General features: G+C 40.9%; 2 protein-coding genes across 3 annotated transcripts in view; one reads left to right on the top strand and one right to left on the bottom strand.

The window, feature by feature from the left end:
• The window catches only part of LOC113128364 (ubinuclein-1), a 60,081-nt gene that overhangs the window by 21,189 nt on the left and 15,298 nt on the right, over positions 1-23,594 (top strand). The window lies entirely within an intron of this gene.
• On the bottom strand, positions 16,614-21,271 carry LOC113128365 (homeobox protein unc-4 homolog). Its single transcript, XM_026303649.1, has 3 exons — positions 21,007-21,271; positions 20,187-20,362; positions 16,614-17,774 (listed from the first exon to the last, which is right to left on the bottom strand). The coding sequence occupies exons 1-3, from the start codon at positions 21,269-21,271 to the stop codon at positions 16,614-16,616; spliced, it is 1,602 nt and encodes a 533-aa protein (XP_026159434.1).

Below are 23,594 nucleotides of genomic sequence, written 5' to 3'. Positions count from 1 at the left end.
TAACCACTATGGTTATTGGCAAAAAATTAAAAATTGCCTGTGATGGGACAAATGAAAATAAATGTAGATGCATTTATTGAACCTGAGCTGGTGTAATTCATGTTATTGTACCCAGTAAGTGTTTCTATGCAAACCTGATCAGTAAGACACTTTTTTGTCATAAACTTAAGTTTTATTAGGAAGTATTGTGAATATACTTGTTGTAGTTCATTTTACCAAATCTTTGTGGATTTGTAATGATAGTTTAAGATAAAATATTAAAGCTATTCACCACACACGATCAAGCTGGCAGTTACACAGCAAGGACCAGTGCTGTGAGGGTAACACTGTTTTTCAGAGGCAGGAGTGTGAGCTTTGACACCCTCACAGCGTCCAAGAATAAATGATTAGTGGAATTGGCACCGGAGAGGACAGGGGACAGAGATGTCATTATTTACGCCAGATTATGGACTCATACTCACACTGACTCACAAATGCATGCATATACACAGGCACACACATTCTTGCAGATGTGCGGTGGGTGATTGGCTTTTTATTTGGCAGGTGCCTTTAAATGCAACAGATACACTGTTGATTTATATCAGAGTGTGTCTCAGACTGTAGCTCTGTCGTGATTAGGGTTTGTTTTCAAAGTTTTGCTTCCATGTTTGACTAAGCTTACAGTAGTGTGGCTCCAGTGATGAAATCAGATGAATTATCTCAACAACTATTTGATGTATAGTGTCATTTGTGGTCTAAAAAGGATGAATCCTATTGATTTTGACCAAACATCTTCCTAAACAAAGCATTAATATTAACCAGTCTCATTAGCATTAGCTAACAAGTTAAACTACAGTAGTAAACACGGTGAACATTATGCCTTCCATTAGCTGAGCTGTGAAATATGAGAAACAAACAAACAAAGAGTTTTTATTGATTATGCATCACATATAGTATAAGTGGTTTAAAAGCCGATTTGACTGTTGTCATGCTATTGAATAAGCGTTACCTACATACAGTAGACGCACAGGACAGTAGGGCCCTAAAAATGTTACTACCTGTCATTGTGCAGCCACAGCACAGTGACCCATGGTGGATGTAGGCAGATGTAATGCAAGTCACAATCTTTTCCTCAATCTAACCAAGATGTTTTAATGTCTGAACATAACAAGTTGTACTTTAATCGCAATGACGTAACTTATGTAAAGCAGGCACTATGGGACAATAACAATATACTGAACCTTCCAATAGGTCAGTAGGGACTGACTGAGCCATAACAATAGTCTGATCAGAAGCTTAAATAGGCTATTCAATACCATTTTGATCTGGCGTTTAAAATCAGTTTATTTTCATTAATAAGCTTAGAATTACCCTGGAGTTGAATGTTTAGAAGTTTCCTTGGGTTATACTTGAATGGTATCATGGATGCTATAGGTCCTCTGCAGGTCCTTAGCAGCACTGACATTATGTTTTACATAAATCATATGTGTAAATCGAATATTACACAAGCACATGGCTTTCACTTCCTGCAAACATTGTTTTTGTTTGACATTTTAATCATTATTAAAGAAAAACAGTCCTCATGGGCTGCTTCACACTAAATATACACACTTTCATTAGTTACTTGCAGAGTAGTGACAAGTATGATATGAGGTTCAGCACTAGAGTCATGACCAGCAGCAGGGTGAAATAGTTTGTAGTTTTTTGTTGTTGTTTTTTTTTTATTATTCTTTGTCCTGTTTCCCTCATTTTTCTTTCTGATCATTTTTAATGCTCTCATTTTTCTAATGCGTTCCCCCATCTGTGTGCTACTTTGTTCTCACCCCCCCCCATCTTCTCACTCTGCTCCACCCATCCCTCTCCAACTCATTTCAAGTGAACATCCAGACATTTGTAGACTCACATCTGGAAACAGCATTTCGTTCTGGTTGAGTCTCAGGATGTTTTCACACTTCACGAGTCATTAACCTGCAGACCTGCAGGCCTCCCAAGCAAGAGAGAGGGCAGCAGGGAAGTGAATGGTGGAGGAGGTGGTGGACGGACAGATAGGGAGATGATACAGGCAGGAAAGGGAGAAGGGCTCGAAGATAGTCTGAAACCAAAGAAAATTGGGCACTCAAGCCCAACTAAAGTGAAAGTTGAATTACCACATTTAGACACTAAAATGTGCTCGATTCGCCAGACAAGTGAAGATATCTTCGTTCGATTTAATTGGTCAGTGGCAGTTTAAAACAGAGGCAGCTTTAATAGCTGACAGGTTTAAAAAAAAAAAAAAAAAAAAAGACGGGTCTCTGAGTTAAAGAAGTTAACATCAAAGAATAAGCAGAATATGGAAGATGAACAGAAAGATGTGTGAAGAAATCTGGAAAAACAGATCAGAGTGAGGACCAGGATGAGGGGTGATGAATTAAAGACTGGATTGTGTGGATGGTGTTCATGTATGTGTGTGTGCACGTGCATACGTGCGTGTTGTCCAGGGTGTCTGTGTCCAGCCCTCTGTGAGTAATGTGTCTGAAAGAGGAGCTTTCCTAATGAAACACTTTTCCCGGAGTGATAATTACACCAGTAGAAAGCAAGGACACCTCCAGTCAATGTGTGAAACTTAGCTTACTAAAACACAAAGTTCCTCCAGGGCTACTCTGTGTGTGTGTGTGCGTGTGTGTGTGTGTGTGTGTGTGTGTTCAGGACACACGTTTTCATAGTGTGTATCTGGGAGGCTGACATTATAAGCTTTGCTTAATAATCAGCCCAATAAGTGAGAGTAGACCTTCTCCCAGATGTTTGTATTTTTCTTTTCAGGGATACAGAAGCTGACATTTAAATGAGCAGAAGAAGCTGAATTAATTTTTTCACTTTCCATAAGCTCACTGTATGTCAAGGCTGCTTTCACTCACGGCAGAAATTATATTAACTTTACATTATTCCTCCCACCCTTGCTTTGGTTTGTTCTTTCCGTTTTCCTTGTCTGATTTCAATCTTTTTGGCACAGCTGACTGACAGCCTCTGCTTCCACTGCATGGCACAGTGGTTGAAATCTCACTGAGGGGCTCAATGCAGATAAGCACTGAAGATGTGGATAAGCAGTGACAGAGCTGGGGCTTAGATAGGAAGAAGAGTGGAAAGGCAAGATAAAAAATTTTTGATATGTATTGGAGATGCACAAATACACAAAAGATACCTGTGTCTTTAATGGAATTTGCGGGAAATCTTGTATCACACTTCAACAGCCAAAGAATTTAGTTAAACAAATCAGACCTAGACCAGCAGAACAATTCAATTATTCTGCGTGGCTTTAATAAATGTTTGATATGCATTACATGGGAACTTTTTAATTCAAATTTTACGATTTAACAGTTAGGGCTTTTTCCATTAATTCTCGACACACAAAGTTACAATTTGCATTCTGGGCATTTATTAAATAAATATGAAAAAACGTCTAACAAAATGATAGTAGGAGCAGGAAAGGGTGGAGATTAGCGCACACAAGTAAAACAAAAGTTTCAGCTACCGGTGCGTTTATAATACAAACTCCTGGGACGTGCACGCTGGGAACTGGCAGATGAAGTATTTAATTTTTTGCTTTAATAGATTTTTCTAGCTTTTTAGAAATATGCAAATGCCCCTGCTCCTTTAGCACATGCAGACTTTTCCACATGGTGTAAGCAAATCTCTCTGTTTGTCCTGCGCTCTCTGTTGATGAGATTCTGAGTTGTCTGTAATTCCTATAGACATCCATAATGTTTTCCATCTGACAGATTTACAAACAGTAGCATCTGGAGACTCTACTTGTGGGTGGCTTTAGCTGCCTGCAGAAATTCACGGATTACCACCCCCTGGAATTTTCCTACATGACTACTCTTACTATATACCATATAGAAGTACTTCTCTACTAAAAGTATTTTGTTATTATCATACTAAAGAATAAGGTTATAACAATAATTTAATTGAAAACACATTTCAAGAAAGGGTCCAATCAAACCAACAAATCTTTATTTACCAGCTGTACTTATTGTCTTTTTGGGGGACATTTGTCCTCAGTGACAAACCTTCACCTCTTTTGCAAGTTATCACCAACCCGTCATGTTTCATAACCTTTACTAAGCATTTTCTTTAATTACAAATAGATTCAATGGGGCACTTCAGGTTTAATTATCACAAGCCTTTTGGTAAAGATATGTAGGAATTGATGCGATTGCATATTGGTGACATAACTAGTCTGGAAATGTTGTGGCTTTGAATTTCTATGATACTGTTTTTGTTTTTCTTCTATAAACCATCTTGCTACGTGGTTTTATTTTTTACAAAAATGCACATGACATTTTTATGTAAAATATGATGCTTCACATGTGAAATATCCAATAATCACATGTTGCAAGTGAAATGCTGTTTCACATGATGAAGTCTGTAGATTTTTTTTGTTTTTATATATATATATATACAGTGGGTACGGAAAGTATTCAGACCCCTTTAAATTTTTCACTCTTTGTGTCATTGCAGCCATTTGCCAAAATCAAAAAAGTTCATTTTATTTCTCATTAATGTACACTCAGCACCCCATCTTGACAGAAAAAAACAGAAATGTAGAAATTTTTGCAAATTTATTAAAAAAGAAAAACTGAAATATCACATGGTCATAAGTATTCAGACCCTGTGCTCAGTATTGAGTAGAAGCACCTTTTGAGCTAGTACAGCCATGAGTCTTCTTGGGAATGATGCAACAAGTTTTTCACACCTGGATTTGGGGATCCTCTGCCATTCTTCCTTGCAGATCCTCTCCAGTTCTGTCAGGTTGGATGGTGAACGTTGGTGGACAGCCATTTTCAGGTCTCTCCAGAGAAGCTCAATTGGGTTTAGGTCAGGGCTCTGGCTGGGCCAGTCAAGAACGGTCACAGAGTTGTTCCGAAGCCACTCCTTTGTTATTTTAGCTGTGTGCTTAGGGTCATTGTCCTGTTGAAAGGTGAACCTTCGGCCCAGTCTGAGGTCCTGAGCACTCTGGAAGAGGTTTTCTTCCAGGATATCTCTGTACTTGGCCGCATTCATCTTTCCTTCAATTGCAACCAGTCGTCCTGTCCCTGCAGCTGAAAAACACCCCCACAACATGATGCTCCCACCACCATGTTTCACTGTAGGGATTGTATTGGGCAGGTGATGAGCAGTGCCTGGTTTTCTCCACACATACCGCTTAGAATTAACCCCAAAAAGTTCAATCTTGGTCTCATCAGACCAGAGAATCTTATTTCTCATAGTCTGGGAGTCCTTCATGTGTTTTTTGGCAAACTCTATGCAGGCTTTCATGTGTCTTGCACTGAGGAGAGGCTTCCGTCAGGCCCCTCTGCCATAAAGCCCCGACTGGTGGAGGGCTGCAGTGATAGTTGACTTTATGGAACTTTCTCCCATCTCCCTACTGCATCTCTGGAGCTCAGCCACAGTGATCTTTGGGTTCTTCTTTACCTCTCTCACCAAGGCTCTTCTCCCACGATTGCTCAGTTTGGCTGGACGGCCAGGTCTAGGAAGAGTTCTGGTCGTCCCAAACTTTTTCCATTTGAGGATTATGGAGGCCACTGTGCTCTTAGGAACCTTGAGTGCTGCAGAAATTCTTTTGTAACCTTGGCCAGATCTGTGCCTTGCCACAATTCTGTCTCTGAGTTCCTTGGGCAGTTCCTTCGACCTCATGATTCTCATTTGCTCTGACATGCACTGTGAGCTGTAAGGTCTTATATAGACAGGTGTGTGCCTTTCCTAATCAAGTCCAATCAGTTTAATTAAACACAGCTGGACTCCAATGAAGGAGCAGAACCATCTCAAGGAGGATCAGAAGAAATGGACAGCATGTGAGTTAAAGGATCAAAGGGTCTGAATACTTATGACCATGTGATATTTCAGTTTTTCTTTTTTAATAAATGTGCAAAAATTTCTACATTTCTGTTTTTTCTGTCAAGATGGGGTGCTGAGTGTACATTAATGAGAAATAAAATGAACTTTTTTGATTTTGGCAAATGGCTGCAATGACACAAAGAGTGAAAAATTTAAAGGGGGTCTGAATACTTTCCGTACCCACTGTATATACTGACATTTTCACATGTGATGTCTCACATGTGAAATATGGAAATTACCTGTGCTTCTATTATGTCCCCACGCAACATATTAAACACATGGTGCCCCTATTTTAAAGTCACATATGACTACAGAAGTTTGCCTGAATATTTGTTCATTCTTTGAGAGTGAGAAATTTGAGAGCATGAGCTGTGTGATTTTCAGATTCACTTATTCAGTTACTGGAGTGCAGGTCATAGAAACACAGAGCGAAAACAATCTGCACTGAATTTTATTAATTAAATCATTAACAAGTTTAATTAAAATGTCTAAACTTTTGATGTATCGATGGGATAGCTTCATCCAGAAAACCATAAGGATTTAGAAATAATTCATCATTTCAAAACATTTGCATTTGCTCAGTGATTATTCCAGTGTGCTCAGGAAAGCTGTGCCATCATTTTCGTAGTTATCCTGCTGGTTTTAAGACTCATGTTTCAGGAGTTTTTTGTTCTGTTCTACAAAGGTGATGAAAGTACTATGCCAATATGGCCGAGAACATACTGTACAAACATTACACCATGAAAACTGTTCAGCAGAAAAGAAACAGAATATGAAAACAAGTGGCACTGCTTTTAAAGAAAAGTGTAAACACTTAGTGGTAACCAGTGGGATCATTATATTGTTCTTCTCATTCCACAAGCGAGCTGAATGAAAGCCCTCTTATGATCTTTTCTGTTAGTTGCTTGATGGTTTTCAGCTGAAATGAGCTCGTCCACTGTTATGAAGTGCAGGTTGGACAGCAACAGCCACTAAATAGAAAGAGATGCTTCAAGTGTCTCCTGAATGAATCAGGTGGAAACAAACATCAAATCTTTTGTCCTTCTCTGCTTTATTGGATGGTGGATGTGGACTCAGGTAAAGGCACTGGAAGCAGCTGTACTCTGTTGTTATTTTGGATCAAAAATAATAAAAATATGGCTCATAAAATATTAAAAGCAATCAACATCCTCATCAACTGAAATATCATCTCACCATTGTCGTACTACATAAATCATTTTTGCAGAGTTGCTGAACTTTTGCAGAGATTAGTAGGATAATATTTAGTGTGCTATTCTCAGCCCGTGGGAGTCTGCACATACATAAATACACAAATCTCCAATCTTTGCCCTGATATCTGGGGGTGCTCTAAAGAGAGACTCTGTAACATCACCTGAGTATTGTGTTACCCTGAGCATATGACCCATTACATAATCTCTCAAACGACATATTTGACCTCACTGTTTATATTAAAAGCATATCCACTTCAACAGAATTCCCAAGAAATCAGTAAGTTACTCTTTTTTGGATTAAATACGATGTCAAAGTCAGTTCCATTTTGAGAGTCTTTTGTTCAACAACTGTTAAAAATCAACACCACTTTAGGAATATACCCGAATCGTCTGGATACGTAAAAATGATTAATCGTAAGTTAATAAAAAAAAATGTGTGCAATCTGTGCCAGGTTAAACATGAGTGGAGATAATTCAGCCTTCTACCTAATGCCATTACTGACATAACAAGAATCAACATCACCTTTTCTGCTTTAACCTGCATGATCCAAGAGGCAAATCAATTCAGATCTGTGTTGTTCATTATAAATTCTTCTTCTCAAACAAGGCTCTGAGTTTTCCAGCCTCAGCCCACAGTATGTGCTGCTCACAGAGGCCTTTCCAGCTGCAGTGCTGAGTTCATGTTTAGGGCAACTAAATTTTAGGTTTTGTAATTTAATACTCATTGGCACAAGCAGTTACTTCCGAAAGTTTTTCTTTTTTTTTTTTTTTTTATACACCCACTCCTGTACCCTTTAACTTTTTTATCGCTGAATCATATTTTAATGATGTTTTTCCATCATGTTGCTGATGAAGTTTCATGTAGATTCAAGAGCTGCAAGTGCTCAAACAGCCAGTTGTTAAATATCATTGATGCAGTTTTGTGCTGAGCAAATGAGCACTGAGCAAACTTGCTCAAAGTTCACAGGGGTACGCGGTTAGAGAGTTGTCTGATTAGTCACGAATGAAATAGGGGAACTGAACATGACACAAACACTTTAACCATAATGGCAGTGTTCGTTTATAGTTGGCACTGAGAACACTGCTGAGGAGTTATGAACTGCTGCCATTAATGCTTGATAGCAAAGTATTTGTGGGACTGCCAATGAGCAGCTCGAGCAGAAGGTCACATGGAGGCATCATGGACATTGTACGAGCTGCTAGTACAACAGGTAACACAAAACAGGAGTGGCTGCAGTCTCAGTGAAATGTATAATGTGTGTTCACTGTTGTACTGTGACTGTATAAACAAACTCACATATCCTCAGCCTTTATATTGCAGTTTCACAGTTCCAAAGGAAACCTCATGCTCCACAGGAGAGCCTTTTTTATTCGTGAGCACTTGTATATTTTGAGGAGGTGTGTACATGCTGTAGATTCATTTTTGAAGTATGCAGGAGGGCCTGTAAAAACCAGTTTGTTTGTTTTTTTCTGGCTCTGTCACTTGGCTGTTTGTCCTTTTTAAAATACACCGACAGACTGTATAATCTTAGCAATTACAGTAAGCATTTGCTGACTGCCATGGACAGTGGTCTTATTTGCAGAACTATCTTTCAACTGATACCTTTTCTTCTGTTTTGCAGTGAGCGATGGGCAATGAGACCCACAACCAAGCAATAAAACTTAAGAAATGACTCGTGTGGCTTGGATGGAAAAGAGCAGCTTATATCCCTGTGCCATATAACTAAAACCTAATGTGCTAACCCACAGAGTAGTTTTATTTAACCAGATTACTTTTTTGTCCAGTTTTAGTCATTGTTGAGCATTATGGTTGGTGTTAAAAGATAGCATAACTCACATTCTTAGGGGGATATCATGTCTTCCTACACTGCATTCAGTGTACAGTAAAAATCTTACCTTTAGTCCTCCAATAAAATGTCCTTTCCATTCACATAATAGATAAAATCATTTGCTGCAGTGTGTCGCATGGAAATCAGGCCTAAAACTGATATTTTCAGCGCAAAGTCAGTGAGTGCTGGGAACATAAATAACACAGCCAGACGGTTTCTGCAAAGGCTGCAAAAACACTGGTTGTACTGTAAATTTAGCGTTGAATCCCTAAACCCAGGCCCAGTTTGTAACTCTACAGGGAAACTAATCTATGAGAATGTATGTCTTTATGAATCCCACTGCCTGTGCTGAACATCCCAAGAGATTCCCAGATTGAAGTGATCACTGGAAAAATGTAGATTCTTCAAATCACAGAGCCCTGATATTGGTAGAAACAATTTCCATGCTCTATAAACAATGTGAAAATATTAGCCACATCTCACAAACACCCTGATCAGTTAGTTGCAGTATAACAGTTTTTATGTGTTAAAATTATAGATGAAAGTGAGTCATGAAAGTCATGAATTTTGAAATCCAATCACTATTAATCCAGTTTCCAGATTAGACGGTCTTTCAGCTGCAGGCTAATCAGCATACGGGCTAAAAACAACTGAGTCAGCACTGATTGACGGCTGCGTTTTGATTTACTCGATGTTTTGCTTTGGCAATTCAGGACACACAGCTAACCAATTATGCATTTGAAAACTTTTTACTGAGCCTCGATAAATCACAGCCTGTTGTTGCAGTGCTGACTTTAGCAAGCCTGGATTTAAAAGGGCATTCCACCAAGTTTACTATTGAAGTTCAGTTTATGATTCATCATATGTAAATATGAAATAGGTATGGACTCATCAGGCAGGCAGTCTAATGAATGTTGTTGTTGAGATGCATTATGGGAAATGTGCTGCTTTTGGAGGTTGACCTGTAGCTACTAGAGACTAATAGTCAGGATGTTTCTGCGTTGCCTGCTGTGATTTCTAATGTGGCCCTGTATGTCTCCCAAGCTTTTGGAAACACAATGCTGAATTGTTGGAAATCCCTTTTAGATACTCAGATACTTGGTGTGCAGTGGTGAAATATAACTGAGTACATTTACTGAAGTACTGTGCTTAAGAAAAATTATGAGGTACTTATACTTAATTTGAGTATTTCCCATTTTGGCTACTTTATACACATTTCCAAGAGAAATACTACACATTTTATCTCACTGGATTTGTCCGACAGCTTCAGATAGATTCAAACATATGATCAACACATAAAATAGGATGATTACAAACATTAGTTCCATCTCTTGATGACATGAAAAGTAAATGTCCTCCCACAAACTCCATTTTTTTCCCCAGTATTCAGCAGCGTTGACATCTTGACTTATCAATTATTCATCCCTGCTGTCGACCCAGCGTATAGTTAAATATGAATTCCACTTTACCGCAACAGTAAATGCTACAGTAATAATATTAGGCTAAATCAATAGGCTACAGAGCTGCAAAGTATATTACACAAGTACTGTACTTTTGCTATAGTTGTCCATTTCTTAAGTATTCCTTTTTTAACTGAATAGCCTAACTTCATCTGAGACCATAAAGTATGTGACCCTCAGAATAACCTGTCAAACCTTAGTTAACATTAGAAGTATTGAAATGTTGCTTATGTTTCAATAATAATAATAGCCAATAATATAACAGTCAAAATGAGAGCTTTTAATTTCTCTGTTTCAGCTGCTTCTTCTGTGTATTCTGCCTTTTTACTGAAGTAAAAGATCAGAGTACTTGCTTTAATAGTCATTTTCTGCAGTGTTGATCATGTGTATTTTTTTCTAATAACTTACCTCCTGCTGTTATTTCTACAGAGGAGTAAGCCTGTTGTTCCTTCAGCTAAGTGAGGACACCACTGCGCTCTGGATGCAACGTGGAGGCCACAGGCTCAGCTACATATAGAAATGTGAGGATACTATTGAGGATCAATACGTGATGAAATTGTTTTGTGTGTTTGAGTGTTTTGTCGGGGCGTGTGTCTGACACTTCTATGCTTCAGTTAACCCCGATCAGTTGGTGCCAGACCTCTACTGCACAGCCTCTGCTATGCTGTAACACAGTGTCTCTATGTGCGTGTTTAACTCTGTGTAGCTGAATCAATGCGAGCTCGGGGAAGGCGCAGTGGAGACGGGAGGTGGGTGAGAGGGGAGAGGGGAGGGTCGTGTGCCAGGCTCGTTCTTCACACTTTTCTTTAAAGGAGGGGTGTGTGCGAAATAATACCCGCTCATTAGGAGCGCGCATGGCTCCTGGTTAATTCATCCTGGACTGTCATGGGCTTGTGTACGACCCCCGGGTAACACATAAATCACACGCGGAACCAACCGGTGGACCGGCAAGCTTCATGCCCCTAACGCCGCTGATTTATCAACCAAATTACTGCGCGTTCTGCTCGGCCCCAACACTTTGCCGAGGAAATCACCGACTAACCCCTGAGCGAACCGATTTATTGAAAAGCTGCCCCCCTCCACCTCCATCTCTCCGCCCAGCCCCGCTTTCTGTGTCACTCCACTCATCTCTCACTGACTTAATTAAAATCTATCCCGTTGGCTCGTTGGCATTTATTACAACCACTGGGCTAATGAAACAAAGAACACGACAAAACCAAAGCTGCTTTGTGCCCATAAACGTTCATTACACCACAACACACAACACACTTCTCCTGACTATTGGCATTTAAACAAGGTGGGCTTACTGGGATGTTTGTGTTTTATTAGTCTAGTCAGCATCTAGAAACACTAAGAAAAGGTTTTCAGATTTTGTTTGTTGACACTGAGGATCATTGTTTGGTGTCCCACAGGGCCCCCTTCTGTGTGTGTTAAAATAATAACTGCAAAGTCCAACATTTTTTTTTTAACTTTAAATGTGTTTTACTTGTCCTCTGACCTAATTAAAATCAAATATGTAAAAAATATTGCCACAAATTGGGTTTGGACATTTAGTACAAGGGGAAAAAGACCTTGTTAATGCACCAAATAAAGAAAATATATTAGGCTTTACATGTTATATGAGCTATAACTGATTCTCATTCGCAGACAAAGACATGTACAGTATGTTATCCAGTGACATTTGGACCCCAGACAAACTGTAAAACTCCACCCAGAGAAATCCAAATAGACGTATTTAATATGTAGAAGGGTGGCGCTGTTTAAAAAAGTACTGCAATCACAGATCATAGGGATATTATTTGTATGTTACCATGTTTTGCAGCAGGGAAGTGATGTGACATTTCTCACTGTGGGTTTTTAATCGTGTTTAAAGCCATTCTCGTGAAAATATGAAAAACCATAAAGTTTCAGTCTGATTAATTTTAGGTTTGTTTCTGGAGCTGGTAACTACACAGGGTGAGAAAGGAACCAGCTACCATCAGATTTATACCCAAACCCCTGAACTCAATGCAAACACACATCAGTTCCTATAGCAGGTGTCACTGAACATTTAGTCATCAGGTGCTTATGACTGAGGCCTGACTGAGTTCAGATAAAATCAATGACATGATTTCGTCAAATCTGAACTTTTGTTTTTGTTTCGTCTCTCATATGAGCTACTTTAAAAAGGTAAAATTAGTGATCTTGACATAATAAACCGCAGTAGATCCAGCTTTCTGTCACTGTTACATCTCATTATGCGCCTGATGATGAATAATAATAACTTCATTTATATAGAACCTTTGAGAAGTGAAAACAAAGCCCTCATGTGCTTCACAGCAGTGATGAAGATGTGAGAATGGGTTGAAAGTTCCAGGAAAAACTAATAAGTGAGTTTTTATTAAGACTGATGTGTTTGAATTTAGAACAGATATAAAATAAGTCTGGGAAACTGAATTATGGAATAATAGACTATTCAGTTTGTACCAAAGACCTTCCACAATACAAAATGACATTGTTAGAAACCACTCTAGGCCTCTTATTATGAATATTTATAAAGATATGGACACCCTAAATATATTTGATCACATGTTGTCTCATGTCTGTTAGATGGACCCAGTATATCAGCATAGCACCGGTTTCTGAGTCAGGTCGGTCTAATAGAGGATCCCTGGCGTTGGCTGTAGGCCCATCCAGTCCGGATCAAAGACTCCTCAACATAAATGAGAAAAGCTGCTAATTTACTTCGTGGTGACGGAGAATCGTAGAGGGCCCGATTGTAATAGCTTCTTGAAATTGCGTCGATAATTAATTGTGCACATTTGTTTCTATTAAATAAGAAACGTTTATTGAAGAACTCAATTAGCGTTAATTAATCCTGCTTCTGCGTAAGAAAAACAAGGCGGATTGGAGGACTCTCTTCTTCTCTGACATTATTCCTCTGATTCGTCCTAACCTCAGGGTTTTTTCTTCACTCTTGGAGGTTAGACAGCCATTGGACTCTCTCCTCTCCCCTCCTGTTTTTTTTTCTTGCCTCCTCTTGAGAATTGGAAATGGGGGATGGAGACGGGGAATGTGGAAGGTGCTAAATTAGCTGGCTGATCCGCGCTCATTGCCGCATACACATCCCCCTATTACTGCGCCCCAGCGCCGCTTAATATTCCGGGCATGGCGGGCGCGTCTAGATGGCAGATTTATCAAATGGGAAAATGAATGTATGATGATCAGTTAAATTGAAAATCAGCGCCCGGGTGACAGGCCGCACTGACACCTCGGTAATTAGAAAGAAAAATGATGGCGTCCGAATGCATAATAGAGCAAAAACAATTTACGCTATCCCCCCACGCCGTAATGATCGCGCGTTCAAATTGAAAATTTCTCCCGGTTGAAATTGAATTCATAAAGTGTGATGCATGAGCTGCACGGTCACAGCGGGAGGGTCTGCACGGTCACAGCGGGAGGGTCTGCCCGGTCCGAGCTCGGTTTGATCGATTGGTCATTTATGTCGGTGCCACCAAAACACCTCTCTCTCTCCCTCTCTCTCTCTCTCTGTCTCTCTCTCTGTCTCTCTCTCTCTCTCTCTCTCTCCCTCTCTCTCTCTCTGTCTCTCTCTCTCATTCACTCTGAGTTCACCCAGTGTTTCATGGTGCAGCTAAACCTCACCTTGGATAGATGTTTTTCTCTTGTTTTGACAAGTAACTGCAGCTCAGTGACATTAAATCACAATTCTGAAAAGTCCTGTTAAAAATGGAAATATAAAACTATATAATGCTTTAATAAAAGCCCATGTGCAGCTGGAATCACACCAGAGCACGTATCTGTTAGACCTGCACCTCCAATAACTCAGTTTGGGCTAATCTTTTCATTACTGCCAAATTAAATAAAGCTACAGCAGACATATATTAACTATATCTTCCTTATTTAATGAAGCGACAACCAATTAAACACAGGCTACTGTAGATATAGTGAGCCACTTAAAGACTGGGCTGAAAAGGCTAATTACTGTGATTTCTACATTCACATTTTGGTGCTTCATCTTCAAACTGTTTTACAGTGTTTGTGCAGGATCAGATATGTTGCATTGGAGGCCTATTTTATAGCTTTTTGTAAATAACACTTGAGCCTGTGTCTTAAGGTAATCTCTAATTATTTGAAGCAGGGTCTATCATTTTAAAGACTCATTTTTTGGGTCGTGTCTCTTCCCACACTCAGCACACACACACACACACACACACACACACACAGCACTATAAAGGCCTTTGCTGAGGGGAGATCAAACCTATATTTTCTAATTAATCGCGCTCTTGAACCTAACATAGAGAATAAAAGTCGAAATTTACACAGCGCGCACAGAATGAACGATTTAATGTGATTGTTTCGGTCGAAGGGGACGTTTCCTCAGGCCTTATGCGAAAATAATGTCCTTATGAATTAAATAATAGGGTTATTACTTTCATTGATTTTAGCTGTCTGGGAATTTAGTGTTCAGCTTCGCTTTTAACCCATCCTCCTCCTGCTGTTTTTCACTCTCGTTCCCTCCTCGTCCCCTTGTCTAATTATTTTCCTATAAGCCCCCCGCTTCCTACAGCGCAAATAGCAGAGTCACTGAGCGAAAATTATGTAAATATTATTAAAGGGACTCAGGCACGGAAATTCATTTTAGGTCGGCGCAGCAAAGTAAAGCTCTGTCCCTCGGATCCCCCTCAATTTATTTGCAAATAAAGGCGAGGTGACCGGGAGGGATCAGGGATATTTAGCCGGGCTGTCAACACGGCTCCTCCGTGCGCTGGCTCGCCAGAATTAATGGTTTTAATAATTGGGATTTCAGTTTCCAGGGAATTGGTGGCGTTTACACTTCATAAGCTAAACACACTTTCCTAAACGGGGGGTGCGCGCACGGCCAGCGAGTGCACGTGGGCACACACCTGCAATATTTAGGAGAATTTGGCTTCTCCTCTCCCGGAACACAGCTCTAATTCAGCCATTCTTCACTTTATATTCCCACCTTTCTTCTTTTTCTTTGCGCTCAGCCAACATTTGGTCACAAAATTATTAATGCAGGCCTGGCACATCACTCGCCTGCTCTCTCCCTCTTCCTCCCCTATATCTTTATCTGTCTCCCCCCGAGGGACTCGCAGTCCTATTAGAACAAATGACGAGGGGCCCAGGCGCTTTTGTAAAAAGGCGCAGGCAGGCGGGCGCGCGCCTGTCCTATTATGTGCGACACATGATCAATAGGGCGATAACGCAGCAACATCAATATAAGCGACAGAACAATGAGGGATATCATCGAACATCTATCTTAATATAGCCGACTACAAGGGCCGTCTGACAACCGCGGCAGCTCATGAAAATTCCGCCCCACGAATCTACCATCTCATCCTCCTCCTCCTCCTCCTCGCGCTCAATAGACTATGCGCACACACGCATACGCACGCACACATACACGGTGCAGCTGGCGCGGCTATTATTTTCCCATTTCAATTTGACACCCCTGCCTTTCATGCTAATTCTATTATTGTAGGAAGTTTATGTGATTCTATATCACTAGAAATCGGTAATGTCTAATAACCCTTTGGGCTGAAAGGAGGGAAAAAACTGCCTCGAGACCCGCAGCAGCCAGTGGGAAAATAATTACTTTCATATCAAAACTCAGCAGGAGGCGCAGGGTCCTATAGCCCGCGGCCACTAACCTCATTCCAGCTCGGCCTTTCAAATGAATAAATTTGTTAAAGCAATAAATACAAACAGCCAGACGGACTTGAGCCCTGGCTCTGGCTCACTACACAGAGAAAAAGTGGGGATTCATCTGCTGTAACACGACAAAACTCCAGTCGCCATGATCCAAGGCCCTGCCACACAGCAACCCCTGTCTTCCCTTTCCCCCTCAGTGTGGCCCTGGAAAGACAGTGATTCAATTTAAACAATAACTTTATTTATCAAAACGTTTACATATAAATATTATTTTCTTGTTTTTACAATATCTGAGGATTTTTGTTGTGTGAGATGTTAATCGTAGCCTAGTTTTTGTTACAAGTTGGTCACCAAAAAGAGAAAAAGAACCTGCTTCTAAAGGTGTTTAGGCCTAAAGCCTGAATATGAAGATAGCCACAGCTTCTGGGGGCCATCTGGATTGATCACACTTTATGATTAAAAAATAGATGAGAATTAAGTCTCCTGATTCCTGATATGTTTTAGAGTGTCTCATCAGAGCTTTGGGAATGTTTGAATAGTCTGAGCAGTGTTCCTGGTCCTTTGTTTATGTTTGCTCCTTGCAAGTGTTAGTCCATATCGACATCCTCTCCATCTGTTCCGGGTGTTTCTTGACAGTCTGTGTTTGCCTTGAGACACTCGGAGAGGTCTGGAGATGCTCGCTCCTCTCTTGCACCCTTCTCTTTTGCACACTGCTCAGCAGCTTGGCAGCTATTGGTCGCTGCCTCCGTTTCAACTTTTAGACTCCTCTCCTCGCTGCTGTCACTGGACTGTGTGCAGGTCAGCCTGGCCAGAGCCGTCTGAGCCACACTGTTTGGTGGAGGAGAAACAGGAAATCTTCCATTACTGCAGTCACCACCACACTCCTCCATGTCTGTTCCATCCACTCTATTGCTGTTGTGATTGTGGTGATGCTGCGTGTTATGCTCCATATGATCCGAGTTTAGAGGCTTAGTGACATAGCTGGAGAGATCAGAAGGAGCAGGGCTCCCTTCAGTCGGAGCACACCTCTGTCCCAGGCTGAGCCTGTTAATGTTGTCCTGACACGGTGAGGTCTTCAGGGCTGTTTGGGGCACTAAAAAGCCCAGGGGCTGATGTGTAATCGGGTAAAGCAAGAAATGACCTTTACCCACCAGTGTCCTCTGACTGGGCAGCGAGGGAAAGTCCAGCTGAGCTTTACGTCGAGGTGTGGCGTCAGATAGGAGGCTCTCCACACTGAAAGGGTTTCTTTTCTGCAGGGCGGAGGACCTCGGGCCTCCGGGACTGGAGCTGTGCGTGCTGCCTGGAGAAACCTGCTCCGGTTCTCCTGTGGTTCTTTGGTTTTGGTGGTTTTGCAGTTGGCTGAAGTCATGTCTTGTTTGGTCACAGCTGGATTCAATTTGGTGTCCTCCTGCACCTTTTGTTGCTGGCAGTTCAATGTGAATAGTCCCATTAAGGTTTGAAGACTGCTGCTCGGTGTCGGTGAACTGGGAGACCCCGCTGTCACTCTCTGACCCACCAGGTGTGTGGAAGCTTTCACCATGGACAAGTTTGTTCTGGGACTTCAGCAGCTTCTTCTCCTGTTTCCGTTTCTTCTTCTCGGCCCGCTCTCGCTCCCTGCGTGCGATCTCCTCTGGGTCCATGGGCTCCCCACTGCACGTGGTCGGGTGGGAGTTGTGAGCAGGCCGCCCTGGCCCTTTCTTTGTGTTCTCCTTTTTTCTCCATTTAGCACGTCGGTTTTGGAACCAGACCTATGCACACATAAACACACATGAAATACACACATACACAGGTGGAAAACTGGCACATGGGAAGTAGTTTGCTTGAATCAAGGGCTTTCCATGCAAACATCTGTCAAACACCATGTTTAATGTCATGCACTGGTTTCTACAGTTTTGTTGGGACAGTTGCTGAAATAATTGGTCATTTGGAAGAAAATGATTTTAATAGTCCATCAGTTGTTTCTGTAATTTATTAGGAAAATGCTACAAATGTGCTTTTTTTTTTACTATTTTCTCTATCATCGAGAGAAAACATGAGTCTAAAGCATTTTTCATTGTTTTGTTTTTTAAACATTTTACAGACTAAAATATAAAAATAGCAAAGCAATAACGATCATTTAAAATAATTCTGCAGCAGTAGTTAGGATGGTACTGATTATATAAACTTTGTAAAACACAGCATTTGCTGATCTTTGGCTACATGAAAAACCCATGAATACCTCTGCAATGCAAACTAATCCAAAACTAACTCTACAATAAATTGTCTTTTTTTTAAAGTCCATATTGTTCATGTCTGACAATATGTCAAAGCTGATTTCATTAAACTATCTTGGCATTTTTAAGATCTATAGGTTTGTGTTGTTTTAGATCTTGTTCCTGGATTTAGATCTAAGGTGTTCAGAATATTTACAACCCCTTCAGACAAATAAGACACTGAGGTGGGCTACATTGGACAAAATGTTATTTATAGTGTATCTACAGTCTTAGACAATAACACACCACAGAAGTGCCATGGCAGAACTGATAAATCAGTGTCAAAATCATTATCCAATTCATACAACTGCTGCAAAAAATCCACAAAGCCTCAAACAAGAGAAATTTTTGACCTCTTCCTTCTTTCTTTGCTTAGTGGAGCAATCATCATCTGAAGAGCACACTGGGTTAATAGGTCATAGCGGTGGACCAGTAGATGCACAGATGCTCCAGTGTTAATTACCAATGAGTCTGTGTCAGGGGCAACTTCGCCAATTACGCCTAATTGTACCGTAGCTAAATCATCCATATCCCGTCTCTGTATATTCTTCCACACCCAGCCCTCCGCTCATATGAGGCTTAACGCTCGCACGACAATCCCCGGCTCTCCTCCTCTGCGCACCGAGCCAAGAGAGAGAGCCTCCCCCGCCTGAGAGCTCTCACTGCCCGGCCTCTGGGCGCGCTCAGAGCCGCATGTTCGGCGCTGATAACGCCAGGAGTTTAGCATGCAGAAACAGGATCCGCGAACGTTGCATAATAAGTATGGGAAACCAACATCATGTGCGACAATGGCGCTTCTTATGAATTGTTAATGTTCGTTATATCTTTGCCACACAAACCTGGTGATAAAGGAGCGTTAAGCAGCTTGAGGGAACAATAATCTGAGGTTTAGGAGCGAAATCCCCAAACAACATACAGCAACGGTGAGCTGCCTCTGTCCCGCTTTTACTCGATTCAACCATGCATGTAAAATGGTACTGGAGCACTGGAAAATACGTAAAATGTAGGCTCCATAGAATAGCCTGTCATAAAAACACTACTGTAAAATAACACGGGCTACCTAAATAATATGTAGGCTCCATCCCTTTGTTAGCCTACCGTGGTTGTTGTTGTTTATCAGTAGCAATATTAGTATTTTTAGTGGTAGAATGAAATGTTAAAGATGGCAGCGTTACCTTTAACAAAATTACATTTATTTTGCGTTTTGTTCCTTTAAAGTATTTGCCAAAAATATAATATTAAGATCTTGTATATTATTACATAGCCTAATAATTTTTATTCAGTTATTTATTAATAACCTTTTATTTTTATTTGTATTATTATTATTATTCAGTAATTCTATTCATACCTAACATATTCTTAAAATATCATGCTTTTCCTATCACTTTGCATTTATCATCTTCAACAACAACGCTAATAATAGCATCAGTAGTAGTAATAATCTAAAATTCTCATTTTAAATATTTTAAGTGATATTCTAAAAGTAGGTTATATCAAAACAAAATAAGAATAAAAATGTGAATAAAATGTAAATAATAATTCCATTAAAAAAATAATACGTTAAAGGAAGAATACTATTTTTCACCCCCTGGTTTGCTCAGTAAATAGCCTTGTTTTTATTAACCCATAAATCAATAGGTCGTCTCCATGCATAATTCAAGAGACCTTTTATTGATGCTTTGATAATTGACAAATAGCTATCTCACTATGGGGCAGGCCTTCATATACCAAAACAAAACAAACGCCCCCCTGATATTTTCTCATGATAGAATATTATGTGGATTTTAACATTAGTTTAAGATTGAGATGTATTGAACTAAAAATAAATCTGGGGGGAAAGCTCAAACCTCTAAGTAAGAAATTGATTTATGTTTCTTTAAATACGTGGCTGTTTCTTCGTGTCTTTACCTGAACCCTGGACTCCACGAGGTCAAGCCTGAGCGCGAGCGCCTCCCGCATGAACACATCTGGATAGTGGCTCTCGTTGAAAGCCTTTTCTAGCTCCTCCAGCTGCCACCCGGTGAAATTCGTCCTCGTACGTCTCCGTTTACAACCTGGACTGTCCTTATCCGGGTCCCCAGAATCTGCAGTTGTCGACGTGTGTGTTTGTACAAGCGTGTGTGTGTGTGTGTGTGTGTGTGTGTGTGTGTGTAAGAGAAGAGAGAGAGGTTCATAATTTGCTCGTAAAGCACCAGTTTAGTGTAAAACTCCCCTCACTCACACTTAGTAAACATTTAGTTTAAATTTGTGAACTCCGGAGAATCTCGCTGTAGGTCTGGGTCTTTAACAAACACACTCTGTGCTGTGTTTGATGTATTATGGGTTTTTTTCTTAGTAATTGCAAATATCAGTTTTGACCATTAGATAACGAAGAAGAAGAAGCAGCCTACATCAGATTTCTTTATGGTACATTTTCCTTATATTTTAGCGTTGTCAAGAAATACATTTAAAATATGCAAAAACCTTTGTTTTTTTTTTTTATTCACAAGCTCCAAAACTTTTTCCACATCAGCGTTTTCTCTGCAGGCTGAGTTTCTCCTTCTTCTTCTGTTGTCAAACACTGAAAATGTACCTTTCCCCCTCAGGGTCCACTAAAAACGACCAATAAAGCAAGTTACTGACGTTTCCATGCAAGTGTGTTAAGGACCTCGAGTCTCTAAATGAAGGCTGACTGACTCACTTGATTAATTGACCTGCTGATGAATCAGACAAAAAGATCCAGGCCTACCTGAGAGTTTGAACTGCTGGGTGTCGGACGACAGCAGCGGGTTGGAGCTGACCACCGAGGCCGAGCAGGAGCCGTTAAGTAATCCGTCTATAGAGAAGGGCACGGCGGTCGCGGACTGCAGCTGGTGTCCGCTGGCGAGCTCGTAGACGTGCTGGTGGTGGTGGTGGTGGTGGTGATGGGGTCCGAGCGCGTACGGGAAACCCACCAGTCCGCCCAAGGAGCCTCCGAACTGGGCGTGAGGATGCTCGAGTACCCGACTGTCCATGGTCGCCCGGGCTGCGGCGGGGCCGAAGTGAAGCTGCAGAGGGAGGCAGTGTGGCTGAACATGCAGTCAGAAGTCACGGAGAGGAGGAGGAGGAGGAGAGGAAGGCGCAAGGGGAGAGAAGGGAACCCAGGCAGACGGTGGTCTCCCGCGGCTCCGTGCGGTGTGTACAGAGAAGCGGCAGAGACTCGGGGCTCTACGAGGTATTTCACGTTTACGGTCCAGCCGAGATGTCAACCCTGCTCGTTCTCCGCGCGAGCCAGCTCATTAGGGCTCCTCTGTCTGCTCGCGGGACCAATAAGAGGCGTTAATCGCCCTGTGACGTCAGAGACGCGGTTAATGGAGTAACGGAAGGCAGAGCACGAGGAAAGAGAGAGAGAGAGAGAGAGAGAGAGGCACAGAGAGAGAGAGAGACCGGTTTTTGTTTCCGGATCGATCGCTAATTACACCTGGCGCACTCCTTTAACTCAGCCCTGTCAAAACAAGAAGGAAGAGGCTAAGCTGAAAATAACCCCCTCCAATACATTTCAGGAGTATCAGCTCCATTTCTGAGATGAGAAAACACATTTTCTTCTATAAACACGGTTCTAAAAGGTTTACAAGCTGTAATTAATGCGTTTTATTAATAGTTTAATCCATGCTTAGTGCTTTAAAAGCCATTGATATGAACAACTTTTGGATTACCAGGCTGTGGAACATCCTCCTCCACCCACTTTAAGGGTCTTCAGGGCACATAGGGCTCAAAGCCTTAGGGGGCCCTGGTCAAAAAACATCCCAGAAAGAGCCACGAAATGATCATGGCAATGCCAAACAACTATAGGCAAACTACCACAGAGACATAAAACAACCACAAACAGGTGCAAAACTACCACCACTACCATTAGGCCCTGTAGGATGGTCACAAAGACTTGACTTAATGAAATGAAAAACTTCCACCAAGAGATGAGATTACCACAAAGGTGACACAAAACTACTGGAACGAGGACCCAAACTACCACAGAGACACAAAAAGATGCAAAAACAATAGGGCTGCATCGTTTTCAGTCCTTTTGTGTCTCTTTTAGAGACGCACGTCTTGTTGTGTGTAGGGGAGATGAAATTCTTTAATAACATAATTATAAAACTTTAAAAAAAAAAGATTTTTTTCAGGTGATTGACTTTTGCAATCAACTCATCAGAAACTGGGGAACCTGAATCCCTTTAATAATTTCATACTAATATTTATAACACCTAATATAATGACTTATTATAAAGAACAAATAATTCATTTAAACAGGGCATAGTGCTACAGAAGTCATTATTCAAACAGCAGAATGGGGATTTTAAGTCTTGCGTACAGATCAACAGCTAATCTGACTCTATAGTTACACTTTAATGAGCCTTTTGCAAATGTTAATAAATAGATAGGCTAATAATTTGATGCAGCAGCACTTTTCCAAAGGGCAAGCGACCAAACAGCCCTCTAGAGAAGTCTCCTTAATGAATTAAAGAGAGTCTGTCCACCTGTTGTTAATATTGGCTCATAACTACTCTACAAAGTATTCTTAAATGACATATTAACCATTGATAAAGACATTCATTTCATCTAATACACCATTTATAAACTGTTCTTTCTCAGAAAGTGGTACCATTCTGACTAATAGCTACCGTTCCTCTCTCTCTCTTCCTCTCTCTCTCGCTCCCACATCATGAGTGTGTGTATAAGTGTTTTACAGGAGCATTCAGGGCCAGATTGATCCAATAACAGCGCCTTTATCATCCCCCTTTTCCTGAGCTGTCACATCGCATTTTAAACTACAAGCCTCTCTCCATCTCCCAGGCAGCCCCTCCTCCTTCCCCAACATGCACACACATCTCTCTCTCTCTCTCTCTCTCTCTCTCTCGCACACACACTCACTCACTCACTCACACACACACACACACACACACACACAAATTCTCCATATCCAGTGTGTTAGTCATCCTACCAAAGCCAAACTCTGCATCATTATTTTGATTTTTCACCTGAACAGCTTACATCAATGTTTAGTTGTAAAGTGGGTTGTAACCTACACGATCTGACGTTTCCAATACTTCAATACTCACTCATGCAGTCTTAGCATGACAGGGTGGTACAGGGTGGCTTTTTGCCTGAGTTTAGCCTTGAGCCTTCACCCTGGAGTCTGTTATTTGAGCAGGAATCCTTTGCAGCCTGTGCATTTTTGTTAGTTTCTTCATACATGGTTGTGTAAAATAAAAATAAATCACTAAATGAAAACAAAACAGAGTAAAATAAGAGCAACCTGGGTCTTATTTCAAGGCATATTTTAATTACCAATAATACTAT

The sequence above is a fragment of the Mastacembelus armatus genome, chromosome 1 (genome assembly GCF_900324485.2).
Source record: "Mastacembelus armatus chromosome 1, fMasArm1.2, whole genome shotgun sequence".
NCBI classification, from domain to species: Eukaryota; Metazoa; Chordata; class Actinopteri; order Synbranchiformes; family Mastacembelidae; genus Mastacembelus; species Mastacembelus armatus.
This window is presented reverse-complemented; position numbering and strand designations above follow the sequence as displayed.